The sequence below is a fragment of the Bos indicus x Bos taurus genome, chromosome 1, assembly GCF_003369695.1.
Source record: "Bos indicus x Bos taurus breed Angus x Brahman F1 hybrid chromosome 1, Bos_hybrid_MaternalHap_v2.0, whole genome shotgun sequence".
Taxonomy (NCBI): domain Eukaryota; kingdom Metazoa; phylum Chordata; class Mammalia; order Artiodactyla; family Bovidae; genus Bos; species Bos indicus x Bos taurus.
Window position 1 is genome coordinate 79,738,067 of NC_040076.1, and position 22,379 is coordinate 79,760,445.

The following is a 22,379-nucleotide window of genomic DNA, read 5'->3' on the forward strand; positions in this document are numbered from 1 at the left end:
TTGCTGATTACATATGTTGGATATGCATCAAGTATCCCATTTAAAGCAAATTTTCTGTGACTAAAAACTTTCTAAAATTGGTCCTCCATGGCACAGTTTTTCAATTTTAGCACTATTAACATTTTGAGCCAGATAAGTATTTGCCGAAGAAAGCTATTCTGCAAATTATAGGATGTTTAGCAGCATCCCTGGCTTCACTTACTGGATGTCAATAGCACTCACATTCCAGTTGTGACAACCAAAAATGCCTCCAGCAGTTATCAATAGCCCCAGAGGAGCAAAAACTCCACATGTGAGAACCATTGCTCTCTCTCTGCTGCCCATCTTTGAATGTCCTGTGCTAGGAACTGTGAGAATTTAAGGACCTAGAAATCTAGTCCATTACCAAAAGAGATGAGCCTAGAAAAAGAGCCATTGCACAAAGTGGAAAAGAGTAATGATGATAAAAGACTGACAAAGAAAGAATGAGAAATGTTGAAACTATCTGCTCTCAGAGATGATGTGGCCTGGTAATCTAGATCAAATACAGTTTCTATAAATTCATTACAAATGGAGCCAACTTCTCAGAGTCACAAGGAGCAAACAGGGAGTATTCACCAAGGCCCTAAGTGTTCATCATCGTAAATTGAAATTTCTAACAAACAGGCTAGTTATGTCTTCTAAGATATAATCTAGCCTCTGGAAGAACCAAACTCCAGGATCCCAGATGTATTATGGGTAAGGGGCATTTGGTTAGCGGAATCCCCCAGCCCATTCCCCTAGCTAATGCTGGCTGTACCACCATTGTATTCTCAGATATTTAGGTTGGAAAGTGAACTTAGCAGAAGGAAAATGACCAAACATTGCTTAATACAAGAGTAAATTCCATGGATTTAGACAAGGCTAGATGTGAACTTCCTAACTGCTTTTTATCTACTTTCAAACATGTCAAACATCTAGAAATTTTGCCAGTGGAAACATTTGCCTTTATTAGTAATTGAGGCTTCAAGACCACAGAAAATTGCAATTTTTTTTTTCTTTAGCTATGACAATGACTTTGTTTTTCATTATTTCCCATCCCTCCACTGCAAGAATTCACTCTCAATTCATTTGCAATTGTTTTTTTTTTTTTTTCTAACAAGTTTTCCTATTATTGAGACAGAGGTCAAGTCTGACCTTGTTAGGACACCTCTGGGGCTTCCCTGGTGGCTCAGCTTGTAAAGAATCTGCCTTCAGTACAGGAGGCCTGGGTTTGATCTCTGGATTGGCAAAAACCCCTGGAGGAGGGCATGGCAACACACTCCAGTATTGTTACCTGGAGAATCCTCATGGTCAGAGGAGCCTGGTGGCCTATAGTCTGTGGGGCCGCAAAGAGTAGAACACAACTGAGTGACTAAGCACAGCATGGCACAGGACTCCACTACCAAGATGATAAACACACAACAGAGGACGCAGCCCATTCCTTTGCTCCCAAATAAGTGGATTCTCCTGACAAGATAGATTAAGGGGTTGACATTGGCTATTTTGTAATGGAAACACACACACACACACTGTACTTTTCAAGGGCCACAACAGAATATGAAGACCTCTTCTGACCCTGAATTAGGGACACTGGAATACATAGATGCCCAAAGCTTGGCTTTTCTGGCTGGAGAATATTTTGGAGACTAATTGATGATTTCTATTCAGGGTGATATGACACCTTCCTGAAAATTCAAGGACATGGGACTAGGCCCTCTGGAAGGCAGCATGCTCTGGGTCCTTGCCTGGAGTTTGGGAACTTCCTGTTCTGGTCCCAGATCTGCCACTAACTCCCGAATGATCTGGAGTGGACAAGACAATAATTTAGCACTCTCTGCTCCAAAATTAGACCTCTGAGCATAGCAAAGAATCAGTCTGGGTGAGACAACACAGAGTTTGAGCCACCTATCTGAAGTGCCCGACAGTTTTCCCAATTCCTTTAGAAAGGATTAACATATTGGACAGAGAGGTATTTCTTTCCTCGGGCTTACACAGCTCTCTTCCTTCCAGAATGCTGTCCAGCATCATCACTGGCCCCTCTTCAGAGGTTTTAGCAGCCATGGGGCCTGAGTAGGCCTTCCTACTGCACCCTGATCGGCTGTCAACTGATGCTCACATGGAGACAGGCCCAGTGCCCTTGCTCACACGCCCCTGGCAGAGTTCCCCTCCTAGACTCAAGGACTTATAGAATGTCAGACTGCAGAGGGCCGCTGGAGACCCACCTAGACCCACGTTGTTGTTATTGTTTTTCAAATACTTTCTGCCCCGTGGACGTTTTTCTCCTTAGAAATCCTCTGGTAGTCCTGATTCAGGAAACAGAAGTGGGGCTGTTGGGGCTGAAGATGGCTCAGAAGCTCACTCTGCTCACTTAGTCTTCTTGGTTCCCCTGAAGGTCACAGCTTGTAGGAATTACAGTCTGTATGCATGCATGGGCACATGCTAGATTGCTTCAGTTGTATCAGACTCTTTGCAACTCTATAGATTGTAACCCTCCAGGCTCTTCTGTCCATGGGATTTCCCAGGCAAGAATACTGGGGTGGGTTGTCCTGCCCTCCTCTAGGGGATCTTCCCAACTCAGGGATTGACCCCTCGTCTCTTCATCTCCTGCACCAGCAGGCAGGTGCTCTACGACTCGCACCACCTGAAAGTCAAAGTGAAGCTCGCTCAGTTGCGTCTGACTCTTTGAGACCTCGACTATACAGTCCATGGAATTCTCCAGGCCAGAATACTGGAGTGGGCAGCCTTCCCCTTCTCCAGGGGATCTTCCCAACCCAGGGATCAGACCCAGGTCTCCCGTATTGTGGGTAGATTCTTTACCAGCTAAGCCACAAGGGAAATCCAAGAATACTTGAGTGGGTAGCTCATCCCTTCTCCAGTGGATCTTCCCAACTCAGAAACTGAATCAGGGTCTCCTGCATTGCAGGTGGATTCTTTACCAACTGAATTATCAGGGAAGCCCAACTGGGAAGCCCCAATTACAGCTTAAATACTCCCTAAGTTCTCAATTCAGGTACAAGACTAGTATTTCCATCTGAGAACTCAGAAGCTTTCAAACCCAGAAGTCTTCCACATATAGTTGAACCCAATTGAATTTTTCAAATTGCATTCTCTCCCTAACCCTCTGCCCCCAGGATATGTGGATTTTCTGGCTATGAATGAGAAAGAGGCTCTTCCCTTCTCATCTGAATGAAGCGTGAGCCTGCTGGTTATATCACCCTCAGATAAGTCAATACGGCTTTACAAACTTCTGTTCTTTCATTTGTTCCATGAGGAGTAAGATGAGATGATCCCTAAAGTCCCGAAAATTCCAGAATTTTAATCTTAATTCTCCTTTCCAGGGCTTTCCAGATGACCTCACTAAATCCTCATTATCCTAGGTAGGATAATGCCAGAAAATAATAATATGGTACAACAGCCACTTCTCCAAGTTCCTTGGCCATAAGCACTCTGGTAAGAGACCACAGTCTGCTGGAGTTGCCTTAGTGACACATCATTTAAAGAGAACTTGTAAATATATCATTCTAGTGCTGTTCTTTTTCCACGGAACTGTGAATATCACACATTTCCTTCCAGTGAGATAATACTCCTGTCCTGGGGATCTTTCACTCTGTGACTGAATTCCCCTGGCAGGCCTGGGAGTGGGAGTAAAGGACCCTCCAGTTCACAGGAATCCTTTCTTCCCAGCCACAGTTCCACAGACTGCCCTTCCCATCCTGGCCCATCAGGGTCATGATGACGGAATTGCTGACACTGCACATCAGCAGCTTGAAGAAGAGCAGGACCCCAAGGCTGTGGTCCAGATACTCTCACTTTATGAAAATTCCTCTCCAGCCTAATCTCCCACAGTCCTTGGTCTTCAAGGCTCATGAGCATCTGCACGATAGTATTTGCCTCCTTGGAATGTGGCTGCAATGTATGGACTCCTGCAGTGCACAAACAAGCGTAGGAGTCCCATCTGGTTAATGCCACAGGCGAGGGGCAGAGCACAGACATGGCCCAGGGAACAGGAGGCCTGGATTCTTGTGGCCATTCTCTATAACTAAGAAACCCTGGGCAAGGGATTCCTCTCTCACATAAAGGAGTTAAGCCAGATGGTCTCTAAGGCTCATCTAGCCCTGATAGTCTATGTATCAAAGACCCCAGGAATCATGGTTCAACTTCATGATCATCACACTGAAGCCCAGGGAAGGGCAATTCTTGGGCCAAGGTCACACTACGACCAGAATTTATATCTCAAAACATTCAGTCTTTTTTTCCTTTAAAAATATTAAGTCATAGTGAAATCCCCCATCATATGGATGCTTAGGCTTTTAAGTGTAATGTAACGCAAGTGTTGTATGGATGTGAGAGTTGGACTATAAAGAAAGCTGAGTGCCGAAGAATTGATGCTTTTGAACTGTGGTGTTGGAAAAGACTCTTGAGAGTCCCTTGGACTGCAAGGAGATCCAAGCAGTCCATCCTAAAGGAAATCAGTCCTGAATATTCATTGGAAGGACTGATGCTGAAGCTGAAACTCCAATACTTTGGCCACCTGATGTGAAGAGCTGACTCATTTGAAAAGACCCTGACGCTGGGAAAGATTGAGGGCAGGAGGAGAAGGGGATGACAGAGGATGAGATGGTTGGATGGCATCACCGACTCAAGGGACATGAGTTTGGGTAGGCTCCGGGAGTTGGTGATGGACAGGGAGGCCTGGAATGCTGCAGTTCATGGGGTCGCAAAGAGTCGGACACGACTGAGCGACTGAATGGAACTGAAGGCAAATATTGTCTATAATCAAACTTAATCTCTTAAATACAGTAGGGCACTGTCTTTTAGAATGTCCAGAAGAGACTTTTTTTTTTCAGAAATGCAACCAATTATGGTTCCTTTAATTGAGCATCAGGTGAAGTAACTGATTTGTGCTGAGAAAGGAGCCCTGGAGCTATACTTACTACAAAAGGTACTCAGAAATCAGAACCACCAAGGGAACAGCAGATTGACACATCCTATTTTCGAGTTCACTTCATGGCATCTGTTCATTGGAAAAGGAGATAATAAAAACCTACATTTGGCTTTTATTCTCTTTCTCTCTTTTTCCTTCTCTTGTTGAATGCATACAACTCAACTGGCAACTGTTAAATGCTCTTATGATGTAACACCATTTTTCTCCTCTTAATCCTATATTCTTGATATATTCAACATTTTTTCCCCATTCTCTTCACTTTAGCCCCTTGTTCCAATTCTTGTTCTTCTCACCTAGTTTATTATAATAGCCTCCTAAATGTCTACCAGCAGTCAGTCTCTCCCCATCCAATCCTCCGCTACATGTGTCCAGAGAAATGTTCTTAAATACCGCTTTGATTTTGCCACCCTCAAAACCTTTCAACGGTTCCCCACTGTCTATAGAATGAAGTCCAAGAATTCTATTGAAATCCTACTGTAAGTTGGACACTGCACCAAAGACGGGGCCCATGAAGATGAGTAAAACAGTACCTGCCCTACAGGAACTCACAGTTTCATAGTATTTCATGAGACAAGTATATAATTAATAAGCTAAAGCCAGGAAGAGGAACACAAGAGTATGAGGCAGTATATATGCTGTAAAGTGGTCATTTCTGGAGGTTCAAAAAAGGCTTTGGAAATGGTTGATGTTTGAGATAAGTCTTGAAGGATAAATAGGAATTTAACAATTTCTATTTAACAATTCTCTAAATACCTTGATCTCCCTAAGCATTGGTTTTTTAATTATACCAAAAAAAAAAAGGACTTAATAATACAGTACCTTCCTCAAAGGTTATATGAGGATTTAAGTGAAATGATGGCTCTGAGTGGAATCAATACTGTGAAAAGGCAAACATGTTCAATGGTTTGGAGATCAGGGCCTAGAGCCAGTCAGACCTAGAGTCAGGTCCCATCTCCACTGCTGCTGCTGCTGCTGCTAAGTCGCTTCAGTTGTGTCCGACTCTGTGCGACCCCAGAGACGGCAGCCCACCAGGCTCCCCCGTCCCTGGGATTCTCCAGGCAAGAACACTGGAGCGGGTTGCCATTTCCTATCTCCACTACTTATGGTAAAATAGGGATAACAATAATGCCTGTCTCCTGGGCTTATTATTGTGAACGCCAAGTGAGGTAGATGCTGTATTTGCATGTGTCCAATGCCTATGTAATGAGCTCAGTAAGTACTGTTTCAGTGGTGATGATGGCAAGGGTGTGAGTACTGAAGCACCAGCTGATACTATCGGATGCTCAGTGTCAGTTTCCTCATCTCCTCTAACACTAACTGGTTGCCTATGACCTTGCTCAAGTCACTGAGTTTCTCAGTTTATGGGGAAGTACTTTGAACAGACTGATCAAATGCAAGAGGCTGTTTATTTCTTCTGTGTGTTCACCTTGTAGTAACACAAGTTTATGGCAACGTCAACTAAAAAATATAATTACAACCTGAAAACAGGGAGCTATTTTCTTCGGTCGGAATGTTTAGGACTCCAAGCTCGGGAGGCAGCGTCTCAGTAGCTCTGAGAAAACTGTTCCAGGGAGGCCAGAGGGGGAGTCCAACTATATACTGGTTTACAACAAACGGAGCAGGCAATCTGAACATCCAAGATCAGATTTCAAGTTAAGGAATTTAGTGTTCTATATATGGGAAGATACAAGCCTCTGGGCTCAGTGAATTCATTCCTTTCATATGCACCTCTGCTCTGGGGGGAGGGGTGGGGGGCGCAAACCCTGTTTTCTTGTTCACCTTAAGGAGTGGCAGATGGCTGCTTCTTGCCTTCCCCCAACTCCTTAGCAATCACGGTAGAGGGTTGACAGCATCTGTTGGATACCAGTTTTGGGAGCCCTCATTCACATTTGGAGGCCAGAAATCAACAATGGCTATGATATTTCCTGTTTATTGATATGGCAGGAGATATTTTCATTTCACAGCACTTTCTAATCTATTACTTTATTTGATGCTCATGGACTAGAGAGAGTCAGAATTATTACACCTAATTTACAGGAAAGGAAGCTGAGCATCAAGAGCTTAAGTGCATTCGTCTAGGACTTTATAGCAAAGCCAGATCTCAATCCCTGGTCTTCTTACTCCCAAGTTAAGATTGGGTCTCTCTGTTTGGACTTTCTCAGAACAGGTTTTATCCTGAACGGAGTATCAGGATTTTTATATGCTTCCTGGGTTACAAGAGAAATTTAGTAAAATTTTGTAAAACTGTGGGACCTTGAGGGTCCCTATGTTGTCCAGGTTTTGTTAAAGAACTTTTTCTCTTATCCTGACTTTGTGAGGAAAAATATATATATATTTTTTTGGAAAAAAATATTTTATAAAAATAAGAGGAAATGGACTCTGTGCTATGAAAGATGGAAAGTGCTTGATTTATTTGTTTGTGGTACACAAGTTCTAACAGTAAACTCAAGGTCATTGCATGGACTGTCAGCCTCATGAACTCAGGGCCTGTGTCTGTGTTTGTTTCTTGTAGTGAACACAGTCCTGGGGGGCAGAACAGGAAAAAGCATGGGTCTCCTGGTGGTGAGCATAAAGGAAAGGGCTCTGGTTTAGAGGTGAGCCACTGACTCCTGCCGAGACATTGGCAAGTCACCTGTCTGTTCTCAGCCTCAGTTTCTCCATCTGCTCAATGAGGAAATTGGACTGGCTGGCCTCTCCCAGTCCTTCCAGTCCTGATTCTCCTTTCACAAGCCTCGCTGGGTCAGTCTACACCCTGCTGTATAATTGAGAGATAAGTCCCTCTCATGGCCCTGCTCCAAGACTGACTCCTCTGACCCCCAGCTCCTAATTTCTGTGCAGTGCTCTGTGTTTACTCTGAACATGCCCTCGACCTTCAACTACTGATGCAGCTCTGCTCATTCTCTGGGAGTAGATAGGAGGCCTTGCCCCTGAAGGAAAAGAAGAATGAGCAAATGTTTCTCATGAGTTTCAATGGTATTCCCTAGTGGAATTCCTCCACTCCAGAGATGCCCGGTTCCCAAATCCATTCTAGTTGATTCAGAAGAATCAGGAAGTGAAAATGAGCTTCAGAAACAGTGTGACAAAGTCTTATTTTATGCAGGAGATACAAGCAGCACAGCTTTGGGAGTGATGAAAAACAGGAGGATGGTCCCGGCTCTGAGGCAGAAAATGCGGGCAAGAGTGAGGTGGAATGCTCTGGAGTGCCCTGGTGTGCAAATCTGTGAGTGTAAGTGTACACAGCTGCTCTCAGACACACCTTAGTAAAAAGCAGAGCGTGAGTTTACTTTGGGGTGCTTATACAAGAAAAAGGGAAGTATTCATTTATTCAATAAATCTTCACTGAATGCCTACCATTTACTAGCACTTGGAGTATAGCAGTAATTAAGACAGAAATGTTTATTGGCACTGCTTACATTACACTGGGGGGAACAGACAATAAACACTAAACACAATCCAAAGCTAATTATATAGTGAGTAGTAAGATATGGAAAAGGAAATGGCAACCCACTCTAATATTCTTGCCTGGGAAATTCCATGGACAGAGGAGCCTGGCGAGCTATATAGTCTATGGGGTTGCAAAGAGTTGGACCTTAATTAGCAATTAAACCACCACCACCAGTAAGGTAATAGGCAAATAAATGAAATAGAGCAGGGTAAAGAAGGGTGAGTGTTACGACTGAAATGTGTTGGTCAAGGCAGTCCTAGATGAAAGGGTGATATTTGAGCAAAGACGAAGAAACTGAGGAAGTCAGCCATGTGGCTTTCAGGGAAAAGCTCTCAACCAGAGAACAGCCAGGGCTTTAGAGGGAAAATGCCTAGTGTATTTGAAGAATGGCAAGGAAGGCTGGCTTCCCTGATATCTCAGTTGGTAAAGAATCTGCCTGCAATGCAGGAGACCCCAGTTCAATTCCTGGGTCGAGAAGATATACTGGAGAAGGGCTAGGCTACCCACTCCAGTATTCTTGGGCTTCCCTTGTGGCTCAGCTGGTAAAGAATCCACCTGCAATGTGGGAGACCTGGGTTCGATCCCTGGGTTGGGAAGATCCCCCGGAGAAGGGAAAGACTACCCACTCCAGTATTCTGGCCTGGAGAATTCCATGGACTGTATAGTCCATGGGGTCTCAAAGAGTTGGACACAACCGAGTGACTTTCACTTTCAAGGAAGGTTGTGTGGCTGGAGCACAAGGGAGAGGGGTAGAAGATGAAGACAGAGGTACACCTGGGAGCTGGATCGCCTCGGGGCCTGGGAAATAAGGGCCCTGCTGAATGCTCACAGGCAATGGCAGACTTTACTAGCTGCTTTTCTGCCCATGTGCCATTTGACCTCCTGACTCTTAGAGGATAGAATGAAGTTCCACCTAGTAGTATGTTTGTGAAAACTGAGCTGGAACCCAGCAGTGTACTTATCATAATCAGCAACTGAGTCTGGACTGGGGGGTGGACTGGGAGGGCAGACAGGAGCCTGCTCTTCACCACTCCAATATTCTAGAAGTTAGTAAACTCAACTGCAGAGATAATGGTAAAATTTTAGAATTGTTAGGAGGTGATGAGTTTGAGTCTGAGTGAACTCCGGGAGTTGGTGATGGACAGGGAGGCCTGGCATGCTGCGATTCATTGGGTCACAAAGAGTTGGACACGACTGAGCGACTGAACTGAACTGATGAGTTTTTACATAATTTATTTCTTTTTAATATAATTTATTTAACTGTAAGTTTATAAAACTGAATCTTTCATAATGGCTGTGTCTAACAAAAGCATAGCAAAAATCCCTGAGAAGTGACAGCTGGTCCCTATAGGTTGATATGAGCCAGCTTCAGGGCATGTGCTGGGGAGAGGTTGAAATAACACATATCAGTGGTAGGGTGGTGGCCAGAACCCAGGTCTTTAGGTCCCTATTCCAGGGACCTTAAAATTTTCCCTGCGAAGATTTGAGGATGTACTTTCAGGCAGGTGCAGGGCAGAGTCCTGGGCGATGTCCCTCTAATGAGTGACACACCAGCTTACACATTCCTGGAAAGTGCCTGGTGACGCTGGCCCGCGGCAGGTCCCTTCTCTCTGCTAGGCACTTACTTAATCACTGCTTTCACCCCAGTGCTGACTGCGACTGACTTGGAGCCAGGCTGCCTCTGCCATAGAAGAACACAACAAGGCTTTGTTTTTGCCTGTCCCCAGGCTATTTTCCTGCCCCTGAACCACTTGGGGCTCAGCCTCCCAGTCCCAAAGGAGATTTGCATGTGAATAGGCCTGTCTCTGAAGTCACAGAAGGGGTGTGTGGAGAGTCTAAGCCATTCACAGGCCAATGAGAGTAAAGTCCTTCCTGGCCCCCCTTCCCAGCCATGACTCCCAGACGATTCGGCCCACACCCCCAGCCCTGCCACACTGAGATGCTGGGCACCGCCAGTTTCCCACCTGCGGGATGCCTGCTTCCCACGCTGGAGGTTACCCCTCCCCAGCCAGCTCTTTCTTCTCCCCATGCTCTGCTGCCTGGAGACCATCTCCTTTTCTGCCCAGGGCCCTCCTGGCAAATGGGCAATCCTTCCTGGTAGCAGTGGGATTCCTGGATTCTAAGGACCTGCCAGCGTGTCTAGGCCCTCACACTGTGAGTGGCGTCCAGTACTGATGTCCAGTAATTGTATGTGCACAATACATACCTTGCTAGGGTTAGGGGGTTCCCCTATCTCCATTAAGAGGTTCTTACTTGAACTAACAAATATATAAGAACACTTTACTGGGACTCTCAATAGAGCTGGGCCTTGACAGTGGCTTCACCATTATGTGGCCATGTGACTTTCAACCAGGTACTTCACTTCTTTGAGCTCAGTTTCCTCATCTAAGAGAGGAAAAAGATAGCTTTAAAATCCTTTCTATGTCTGATCTGCTATGGTCTTGTAATTCCAGTTATTGAACCAGGGCTGACTCATGTCAGGACATTTAGGTTTTGTCTTAGGTCTGCTATTCCCAGGCTATGTGAACTTGGAGATTCATATCACCAGTCTGGTTCAGAAACTACAATCTACCTGAAGTACATTCATTACAAGACTACCTAAAGAGGGTTGAAAATACCCTGTCAACTGGAAATCCACATGGAAAGTGGGAGTGGATTATTTCTATTGAGATCCAACCAGTCCATTCTAAAGGAGATCAGCCCTGGGTGTTCTTTGGAAGGAATGATGCTAAAGCTGAAACTCCAGTACTTTGGCCACCTCATGTGAAGAGTTGACTCATTGGAAAAGACTCTGATGCTGGGAGAGATTGGGGGCAGGAGGAGAAGGGGACGACAGAGGATGAGATGGCTGGATGGCATCACCGACTCGATGGACGTGAGTCTGAGTGAACTCTGGGAGATGGTGATGGACAGGGAGGCCTGGCGTGCTGCGATTCATGGGGCTGCAAAGAGTCGGACACGACTGAGCGACTGAACTGAACTGAGCTACTACTATTACTGCTAGTGGGCTTCCCCAATAGCTCAGCAGGTAAAGAATCTGCCTAGACATGCAGGAGACATAGGAGATGTGGGTTTGATCCCTGGGTCAGGAAAATCCCCTGGAGGAGGAAATGGTAACCCCCTCCAGTATTCTTGCTGGGATAATCCCATAGACAGAAGAACCTGTTGGGCTACAGTCCACAGAGTTGCAAAGAGTTGGACACAACTAAAGGACTAAGACCGCACTACTAGTTTAATTATTATTAATATAAAATATAATAATATATAAAATATATAATATAATAATATATAAATATAATAAAATATAAACTATAATAATATAAAATATTTAATTATTAAGTACTTTAATTATTATTATCATTATTATTTTATAGCCAAATGACTTGGTCAGGACTGAAGTAACAACCTACAGCCCCTCTCAAATATGGCCAACTTGAGTCTTAACCACACCGGCTGTGCTATTTTTACTTACGTGGCTTTCAAGAACTTCTGAAATACAACACATACACACATCTCCTTTTTTTTTTTTTTAGTCCCAGGTTCTTGTCTAGCATCTGGTATTTTTAATTTGCTCCTTCTCATGGTCTTTGGGCTTCTCTGGTGGCTCAGTTGGTTAAGAATCTGCCTGTAGTACAGGAGACCTGGGTTCGATCCCTGGGTTGGGAAGATCCCCTGGAGAAAGGAAAGGTTATCCACTCCAGTATTCCAGCCTGGAGAATTCCATGAACTGTATAGTTCATGGGGTCACAGAGAGTCGGACATGACTGGGTGACTTTCACTTTCACTTTCATGATCTTTAACTGCAGTTTGGGCAGCTGAGTAAAGCAGTAACATTGGGCTGTTGCCCCTGGCCCAGTCCCTGGAATCAGGAGTTCTGGGTCCAGGGCTGTCACTGAAACACTGGCCTAAATTCACACACCTAGAGAAATCCTTTGAAACCCAGGACAGTAAGGGGGAGGTCTCTAGACTTAATATTATTCTCTTGTGGATATAAGCTGTCAGAGATCCTTTAAATTACTCTGGTCCTCTCGTATAAAATTAGGAAAATATCTTCACTGTGTCACCCACCTCCCAGGACCATTAGGAAGCTTGTAAAGTACAGAGAGTCAAAGAGACCTAAGGTGCCACCTGTCAGATGAGGAGGCCGTGTGGCGAGGGCTCCCTCGGTTCCCTTCCCACCCCATTAACCTGTGATCTGGGGGCCTCATAAAAAGAGAGGTCTGTGTTGCTAGCTCCAGCGAGGTTAGGAATGAAGGAGTGGAACCAGAAAACAAGGCATCCAGGAATGGTTCCAATCTCTTAATTCTTCTTCAAATGTATGAAATTACCCACACTCCACTTATCTGGGAGTCCAGAAAGATGTCACCTCAGTTGGCTCAGTCTTAGTGCTCCTGTTTTTCTCTCTGATTTACTGAGTGCTGACTATATTTCAGATAACTATCTACATAGTTTACATATATGTTCACCAAGTCCTCTGATTTACAAATACTATTATTTTCACTATTTTACAAATGAGAAAAACCTATTTACAGAGCATTTCCAATTTGTAGGGCTGTCATAATAAATTACCATTAACCTAGTGGTTATATCATTCATAAATAAATAAATATATAGCGATTTCTTCTGTCACAGTTCTGGAGGCCAGAAGTCTGAAATTAAGGTGTCAGTGGAGCCATGTGACCTCTGAAGGTAACAGCACACTCTGAATATCTGCCTAAATTAAGCCTGAATAGCTCTTCAAGGGCCCAGAGAAGATGTCAAAGGGGCTCAAGGATGTAGCTTGGGAACATTGACAAGCAAATTTCTGAGGTATTTGGACTTATACCACAGCCTTTTTGAAAAAAAAAAATGAGGTAGAGTTGATATACAGTTGTAGTTCAGTCACTCACTCATGTCCCAACTCTTTGTGACCCCAAAAACTGCAGCACGCCAGGCCTCCCTGTCCTTCACCATCTCCTAGAGCTTGCTCAATTCATGTCCATTGCGTCGGTGATGCCTTCCAACCACCTCATCCTCTGTCACCCTGTTCTCCTCCTGCTTTCCCAGCATCAGGGTCTTTTCCAATGAGTTGGCTCTTCCCATCAGGTGGCCAAAGTATTGGAGCTTCAACTTCAGCATCAGTCCTTCCAATGAATATTTAGGGTTGATTTCCTTTAGGATTAACTGGTTTGATCTCTTGCAGTCCAAGGGACTCTCAAGAATCTTCTCCAACACCATGGTTCAAAAGCATCAGTTCTTTGGCATTCAACCTTCTTTATACATTATTATGTAAGTTACAGGGGTACAACATGGTGATTCACAATTTTTTAAAGTTAAATTCCACTTATAGTTATCATTAAACATTAGCTATATTCCCTGTGTTGTACAGTGTATGCTTGTAGCTTACTTATTTATACATAATAGCTCCTTCCTCTTAATCCCCTACTCCTATCTTGTCCCCACCCTCTCCTCTCTCTACTGGTACCCACTGGTTAGTTCTCTGTATCTGTGAGTCTGTTTCTTTTTTGTTATATTCGTCAATTCATATTATTTTTTAGATTCCACATATAAGGGATATCACATAGTAGTGGACAGCCATTTTTGTTCACCTCGTGTTTTGTGTGTGTGTGTGTATATGAAGAAAGCCCTGCTTTTATTTTTTTTTTATTTTATTTTATTTTTAAACTTTACAATATTGTATTGGTTCTGCCATATATCAAAATGAATCCGCCACAGGTATACATGTGTTCCCCATCCTGAACCCTCCTCCCTCCTCCCTCCCCATACCATCCCTCTGGGTCGTCCCGGTGCACCAGCCCCAAGCATCCAGTATCGTGCATCGAACCTGGACTGGCAACTCGTTTCATACATGATAGTATACATATTTCAATGCCATTCTCCCAAATCATCTCACCCTCTCCCTCTCCCACAGAGTCCAAAAGACTGTTCTATACACCAGTGTCTCTTTTGCTGTCTCGTTTACATGGTTATCGTTACCATCTTTCTAAATTCCATATATATGCGTTAGTATACTGTATTGGTGTTTTTCTTTCTGGCTTACTTCACTCTGTATAATAGGCTCCAGTTTCATCCACCTGATTAGAACTGATTCAAATGTATTCTTTTTAATGGCTGAGTAATACTCCATTGTGTATATGTACCACTGCTTTCTTATCCATTCATCTGCTGATGGACATCTAGGTTGCTTCCATGTCCTGGCTATTATAAACAGTGCTGCGATGAACACTGGGGTACGTGTGTCTCTTTCCCTTCTGGTTTCCTCAATGTGTATGCCCAGCAGTGGGATTGCTGGATCATAAGGCAGTTCTATTTCCAGTTTTTCAAGGAATCTCCACACTGTTCTCCATAGTGGCTGTATTAGTTTGCATTCCCACCAACAGTATAAGAGGGTTCCCTTTTCTCCACATCCTCTCCAGCATTTATTGCTTGTAGACTTTTGGATCGCAGCCATTCTGACTGGTGTAAAATGGTACCTCATAGTGGTTTTGATTTGCATTTCTCTGATAATGAGTGATATTGAGCATCTTTTCATGTGTTTGTTAGCCATCTGTATGTCTTCTTTGGAGAAATGTCTATTTAGTTCTTTGGCCCATTTTTTGATTGGGTCATTTATTTTTCTGGATTGAGGTGTAGGAGTTGCTTGTATATTTTTGAGATTAGTTGTTTGTCAGTTGCTTCATTTGCTATTATTTTCTCCCATTCTGAAGGCTGTCTTTTCACCTTGCTTATAGTTTCCTTTGTTGTGCAGAAGCTTTTAAGTTTAATTAGGTCCCATTTATTTATTTTTGTTTTTATTTCCAATATTCTGGGAGGTGGGTCATAGAGGATCCTGCTGTGATGTATGTCGGAGAGTGTTTTGCCTATGTTCTCCTCTAGGAGTTTTATAGTTTCTGGTCTTACATTTAAATCTTTAGTCCATTTTGAGTTTTTTTTTGTGTATGGTGTTAGAAAGTGGTCTAGTTTCATTCTTTTACAAGTGGTTGACCAGATTTCCCAGCACCACTTGTTAAAGAGATTGTCTTTAATCCATTGTATATTCTTGCCTCGTTTGTCAAAGATAAGGTATCCATATGTGCGTGGATTTATCTCTGGGCTTTCTATTTTGTTCCATTGATCTATATTTCTGTCTTTGTGCCAGTACCATACTGTCTTCATGACTGTGGCTTTGTAGTAGAGCCTGAAGTCAGGTAGGTTGATTCCTCCAGTTCCATTCTTCTTTCTCAAGATAGCTTTGGCTATTCGAGGTTTTTTGTATTTCCATACAAATTGTGAAATTATTTGCTCTAGCTCTGTGAAGAATACCGTTGGTAGCTTGATAGGGATTGCATTGAATCTATAAATTGCTTTGGGTAGTATACTCATTTTCACTATATTGATTCTTCCAATCCATGAACATGGTATATTTCTCCATCTATTAGTGTCCTCTTTGATTTCTTTCACCAGTTTTAAAGGAGCAGGAGACATCACTGATTGGGGAATCAGAAAGCTGCAGTGTGAAACTGAAGCCACCGCTCACTAGATAATGGCTTTGATTGAGTCACTGAAATCATCTCAGCTTCAAGTTTGTCACTGGGTGGATGTCGATGCATTGATCGTCTCTGATGGGATCGTTTTATGGACACGTGGAAAGAAGCCATAGCTGTCCTCTTACAGAAAGTTCACCAAGTTTTCTGCTGCCCTGCCTTAGCTTTGCCTAGGAGGTTTGTGCTATTTCTACTAAGATGGACAGCTCATAGAAAGCAGGCTCTGGTTTCTCCTCCTTCAATCTCTCTTTCCTGCTCCCTGTCCTCAAGAACCCCTTTCCTATATCAGGTAGTGGTGGGTAGGGAGGGGCAGCTGAGACTCCAAATGCCCTCAGAACTTTGCTACTCCCTCTACCTAGATGTCCTCCCTTCTGCCCCCTTCCCAGCTCTCCACCTACGATTTCTACCTGCCTACGTCCTACTCACCTTTTGGTCCCAGCTCAGAGACCATTCTCTTCTTCCTGTTTTCTGATTCCCTAGGCTGGAAATATTTTCCCATTTATAACCCAAGGAACTTCCTAGCTTTCATTGCAATAACTATAATCTGGTAATTCCCTAACACAGACACATGTGAGTACTTATTCTCCTACTAAGTTTTATATTCCCAGAGGCAGGGGGCTTGCTTATTAAACACATGCAACAAATTAGTAGTTTTTGGCATCCTTCATGTTATAATGAGGACAGAACTTGGTATATAAATATTTGTTGAGATGAAAGAAAGCAAATTGAGGACATGCATCCATATGTTAGTGCCGAAAATCACAATAGGACACGGCTGAAAGGACATGGCTGCCCATAATAAGTAGAAAAATAAAAGAGTCTGTGATCCCCAGCCAAATGGTTTTCTACTATTATGAATTTTTTGTTTTCATTTGATAAGGTATTTCCCCCCATCATGTTAATACAATGACCCTAGTACAGGGACAGTCCAAACAGAAGCCAGGGCTCAATCCTCCATCTGTACTCAGAAGTCAATGGGTTTTGTAGAATTTTACAGTCATAGCAAGGGCTGCAAATATTAAGTAGGGCCAGTGACCCCTCTGTTTAGGTTACGACCAGAGCTGTCACTGAGCCACATCCTCTCTGGGAGACAGTCCATGCATGCCAGATAAAGTTTCAAGAGGCCCTTGAGCCAAAAAGTTGTTTGGCAAAGTGCCTGTGTCATTTGCCTTGCAGTCTCTGGATTGGTGGGCTCCTTTCTCCAGGGTCAGAACCGTTCCAAAAGCAAATCTGGTATCAGGAAATGCTCGTGGTTATCTCTCTACTCTTGAGCAAGTCATTGCCCTTCTCTGGACCTCAGTTTCCTCTAGAAGGAGGGGATTGAAACAGCTTTTAAAGGTCCCTCCCTCCAGCTCCATTTGGAGCTGCAGGCTGAATTCCCAGGGCCCTGGGGCCTTCTCTTTCCTGCTTCTAAAGGTCTATCAGACTCAGATTTTCCCATGGGTCTCAGCTGGGGCATGCTTACCTGTCCTCTGAAACAGTGAGGCACTACAGGTGAGGACTGTTTATCTGCCATCATAAACTTAGGTATCCTTAAGCCTGGAAGTTACAAGAAGGGAGGCTGTTTATCGTAGACCTTCATTAGGTCTCTCCTTGATCCAAAAGATCTCTGGTTGGTTTCACTTGAAAGTCTCATGCTACAGGTACTACAGAACCCTGGAGACCTCGGGGTTAACAAACGAGGAATGAGGCTGTCGTGTCTAGAAATGCTGATGCTCAAGGCTTGACTCTTCATTAGTAATTGCTTCTAGAACACATGGTATAGACCACAAACAAGTTCAAGTTCTTAAGTAGGAAGCACTCTCTGTGTTGAAACTCCTCCTCACCATTCTCTAGCTCAACGAATCCCAACTTTTTTGACACCAGGGACTGGTTTTGTGGAAGATAATTTTTCCACAGACCGGGGGTGGGAGATGGTTTCAGGATGATTCAAGTGCATTACATTTATTATGCACTTTGTTTCTATTATTATTATATCATCTCCACCTCGGATCATCAGGCATTAAGATCCCAGAGGTTGGGGACCCCTGCTCTAGTTGGTTTATTTAATGTATGGATATAATGCCTTATTAGAATACTAGCATGTCAGGACTGGAAGAGAACGTAGAACTCAGCTTGTTCAAACCCCTAGTTTACCAGGTGGATAATTGAGGAGTCAGGAGTCAGCCATATACCACTTTTTGGTGGAGTCAGAAATAGGGGTCCGGACCTCTAACAGCCAGGTCCATACATTTCGCTCCAATGCAGAGGTCACCGAGATAGTGCATTTCAGCTCATGTGGTTACTCATAGAAGAAGCCTCCTCCCAGACCCTCACTCTTTATGTATTTAGTCTTATTCTCATAAAATTCTAGTGATAGCAGCTTAATGAATTTCTGCTGCTGCTGCTGCTGCTGCTAAGTCGCTTCAGTTGTGTCCGACTCTGTGTGACCCCATAGACGGCAGCCCACCAGGCTCCCCGGTCCCTGGGATTCTCCAGGCAAGAACACTGGAGTGGGTTGCCATTTCCTTCTCCAATGCATGAAAGTGAAAAGTGAAAGTGAAGTCGCTCAGTTGTGTCCGACTCTTCGAGACTCCATGGACTGCAGCCCACCAGGCTCCTCCGTCCATGGGGTTCCCCAGGCAAGAGTACTGGAGTGGGGTGCCATTGCCTTCTCTGAATGAATTTCTACCTGAATTTAAAACAGTAAATAAAATCCTGTCTACATAAAGAAGATATAAGAATTGCAAAGGCTTTATAGTCTGGGGGCTTTCAATGCAGGGCAAGCAACATTACAAAACCCAATATCCCCAAGAAACTTGATGTTTATAATACTGTCCTTGGATCACCAAAAAGGATTAGTATATTTTCCTGAGAAAGCAGGCATTTGAATAAAGCGCTTTGAAAAGCATTACACTCACAAACACCCCAGTTTTTAAAAAAATCATAGGTAAAACTTCAGCTACCTGGAAAACTCAGATCATCAAAACAACAAAGCAGCTGAGATGTTCAAGAAAGTGACATTTCAGCTGTGTGTAGGTTGGAACACTCTACAGCAATAAGGCTGGTGTGAGTTTGGCTAGTATCTGCAGAGTAGCGGAAAACATAGCAAAGCCATGATCTCATCTTCTGTTTACACTTCAATTTCCAAAGTTAGTGATTAATTGTCCTCATGTTTTGTTGCCAGGGCAAACTGTTTTCCTTTAAAGCTCCCACTTATTTTAAATAAATAAATCATTAGTTTCAAAACAGAAGTGTCAAATGTCAAGATACTTCTGACACACTAAGCTAATGAACAAAACAATTCATTAGAAGCTACTAGAGATAGGCAGCCTTTGAGAACTTTCCTTTAAAGGCTTTGAAAGGCAGCAGACATCATTCTTGGTCAGATTTTTCTCATGCATCTTGGCTAAAACATCAATCTGGAGGATGCAGATAGAAATGCTTCAGACGCTTTACCGACTGAGCCACGAGGGAAGTCCTAAAAGGATCGAGATAGGTATAAATGATAGAATGGTAGGTAAGCAAAGTATGGTAGTCATAAAAACATACCAGCCAGCTACAACACTGCTTCCCAAACCGAACACACAAAATCTGCTTTAGACAACCAGTTTAGAATCTCTCCTTGGGTCTCTGAATCTACCCAGGGCCCCCGGCTCTTGCAAAATAGGGAATTCTTTAGCAAATAGGCAATTTTTGAGCTGAGTCTTAAAAAAATGCAACTATTTTGGGGTGATTCCAGTAGTTTCTGTATTAGTAAGACTACCTATTAAATATAGTTCTGATTACGTGACTTGCCTTTTTGTTGTTTAGTCGCTAAGCCGTGCCTGACTCTTTTGCAATCCCGTGGACTGTAGCCCACTAGGCTCCTCTGTCCATGGGATTTCAAGTCACTTGTTACATGATTCAAGGTCAATAATAATCTAGTTTCAACCTATGCCTCCAAATACATCTTTTCCTACAATCCCCACAGAATTTCTGGCTTCTCATTATTCTCAGAATAGGTCTTGCACTTTTAGTTCTGGCTGACAAATATTTATTGGATAACTGCTATATTCTAGGTCCTATTCCATGCACTGAAGATATAACTGTAAAGAAAAGAATCTGAAAAAGAATATGTGTGTGTGTGTAACTGAATCACTTTACACCTGAAACTAACACATTGTAACTAAACACATGGTTTATTTACAATGTTTATTTACAATTTACATTTTTAAAAATTCCAATCTGATATAGATAATGTATCATTTAAAAAATAAAGCTCAAATATACCAATAATAAAGTAATTAATTAAAAGTCTCGCCTTCCTGTAGCTTATATTCCAATGGTGATCTTTTGCCTCCTTCTGAGTACATCCTTCACAAGACACTTGTCACACTGTATGATAGCTCTGTCTGTTTTCCGCCATCTGAACACTGCTTCCCCATGGGCATGTGTGTGCTCAGTCGCTTAGCTGTGTCCAGCTTTTTGTGACCCCATGAACTATAGCCTGCCAGGCTCCTCTGTCCATGGAATTTTCCAGGAAAGAATACTGGAGTGGGTTGCCATTTCCTACTCCAGAGGATCCTCCTGACCCAGGGACTGAACCCAAGCATCTGTGTGTCTTGCATTGCCAGGTGGGTTCTTTACTACTGAGAGACCTGGGAAGCCCTTCCGCATGCACAGCCCAATGGCTTAGTCATCTCCCATCATCCCCATCCCACGCTTTGTTCCGTGGTTGGCACACACTGAATTCTCAATGAATGACTTATATTGTGTATAGTTTCTTTTCCTGGAAATGTAAGTTCCTGTTGTATCTAGAATCCATCTGTGAAATCTAACTCTTCTGTTTTATTAAATATGAAAATTTATTTTAACATTGAATTTTTTTTTAACAAATAAGCCATATTGTTGCCAACAGGACTAACGTGAAGCTACTTCTGATGGACTTAAACAAAATGAATGAAACGGGGAGAGGACAGATACATTGGCTTAACCTGTAATGTGTCTTTCCTCAAATTCCAGAATTCCTAAGCCTCTTTCTTTGGGCTTCCCAGGCTGCCTGGTCCACTTGTGGGCAGCTCCTCTGTCTTTTCTCCTTGAGACCAGCAGAGAAGCTAATTTGGGAAGATGCACATCATGTTTCCTTTCTTTTTGACCCTAAAGGTAGAAACTGAAGACCAGGTGCTGGCAACCTTCTGTGGCAGGGAGACCACGGACACAGAACAAACCCCTGGCCAGGAAGTGGTTCTCTCCCCTGGCTCCTTTATGTCCATCACTTTCCGGTCAGATTTCTCCGATGAAGAGCGATTCACAGGATTTGATGCCCACTATGTGGCTGTGGGTAAGTTGGAGAAGTGGGTGACTCATCCCCACATCTCCCTTTCTCTCTCAAAATTAAGTGTCTTGTGCTCTCTTCTTTAAAATGAACACCTACTACATAAATTCTACCATTAATGTCTTACTGCATTTAGTCTATCACACATCTATCCATCTATCTATCCTCTATCCATCAATTCATTTTTTTTTGACACATTTCAAAATAAATTGCAGACATCAGTACTCTTCTTCCTAAATAGTTTAGCATGCATATTGTTTATCTAGGGTTCAATAGCTATTCACAATTTTTTCTTTTCATGTAAAATCTGTATATTCAATGAAATGCATAAATCTTAAGTACATTTGTTAAGCTTTGAAAAATATATATTTGTATATAACTGAATCTCTAACAAGATGTTGAGCTTTACCATTAACCCCCAAAGTTCCTTTATGCTCCTTTCCAATTACACCACACTCTGACCTCTTCAGAGGTCACCACAACAGTCCTGATTTTTTTCACCACCATAGATTAGTTTTGCCTCTTGCAAAACTTAATATAAATGAACACATACAGATTATATTTTGGAGATGAGAAATATTTTACTCAGCACAAAGTTTTTGATTTTCATTAATGTTACAATTCATTAGTAACTGTTTCTTTTCCTGGCAGAGTAATTTTCCATTATATAAATATACTACAATCTATTTATTCATTCTCCTATTGACAGACACCTGGGTTCTATCCATTTTTTGGATCTCATTAATAAAATTTCCACAAACATTTTTGTACAAGCCATTTTGTAAACATATGTTTCACTTCTGTGGGATATATATTAATATCTAGGAGCAAAATTGCTTAATCATAGTGTAGGTGTATGTCTAGTTCTATAAGAAATTGTCTTACAGTCTTTTTCCACAGTGTTTGCACAATTTTGTATCCCTCCACCAATGTATGAGAGTTCTGGCTGCTCTATATCCTCACCAACATTTGATGTCATCAATTAAAAAAAAAAATTTAACCATTCCAAAGGACATGCGTTGGTACTTCATTATGGTTTTAATTTGCATTTTCCTGGCACCTAGTGATGCTGAGTATCTGTTCATGTGTAAGCTTCTTGGCCATTCCTGTATCTTTTGGGAAGAAATATGTGTTCAAATTGGGTTGAGAACATACATCTTTTTATCTTTA

General features: G+C 42.8%; 1 protein-coding gene across 6 annotated transcripts in view; it reads left to right on the plus strand.

Moving 5' to 3' along the window:
• The window catches only part of MASP1 (mannan binding lectin serine peptidase 1), a 68,356-nt gene that overhangs the window by 7,843 nt on the left and 38,134 nt on the right, over positions 1 to 22,379 (plus strand). For 4 of the 6 annotated variants that reach the window (XM_027538456.1, XM_027538473.1, XM_027538464.1 and 1 more), the window contains exon 3: positions 21,038 to 21,215. In XM_027538456.1, the coding sequence (XP_027394257.1) occupies positions 21,038 to 21,215 (178 nt within the window). Of the gene's footprint in view, positions 1 to 8,052; positions 8,172 to 15,833; positions 16,091 to 21,037; positions 21,216 to 22,379 lie in introns of those variants that run through there. The other 2 variants (XM_027538491.1, XM_027538481.1) reach the window with 2 other exon arrangements.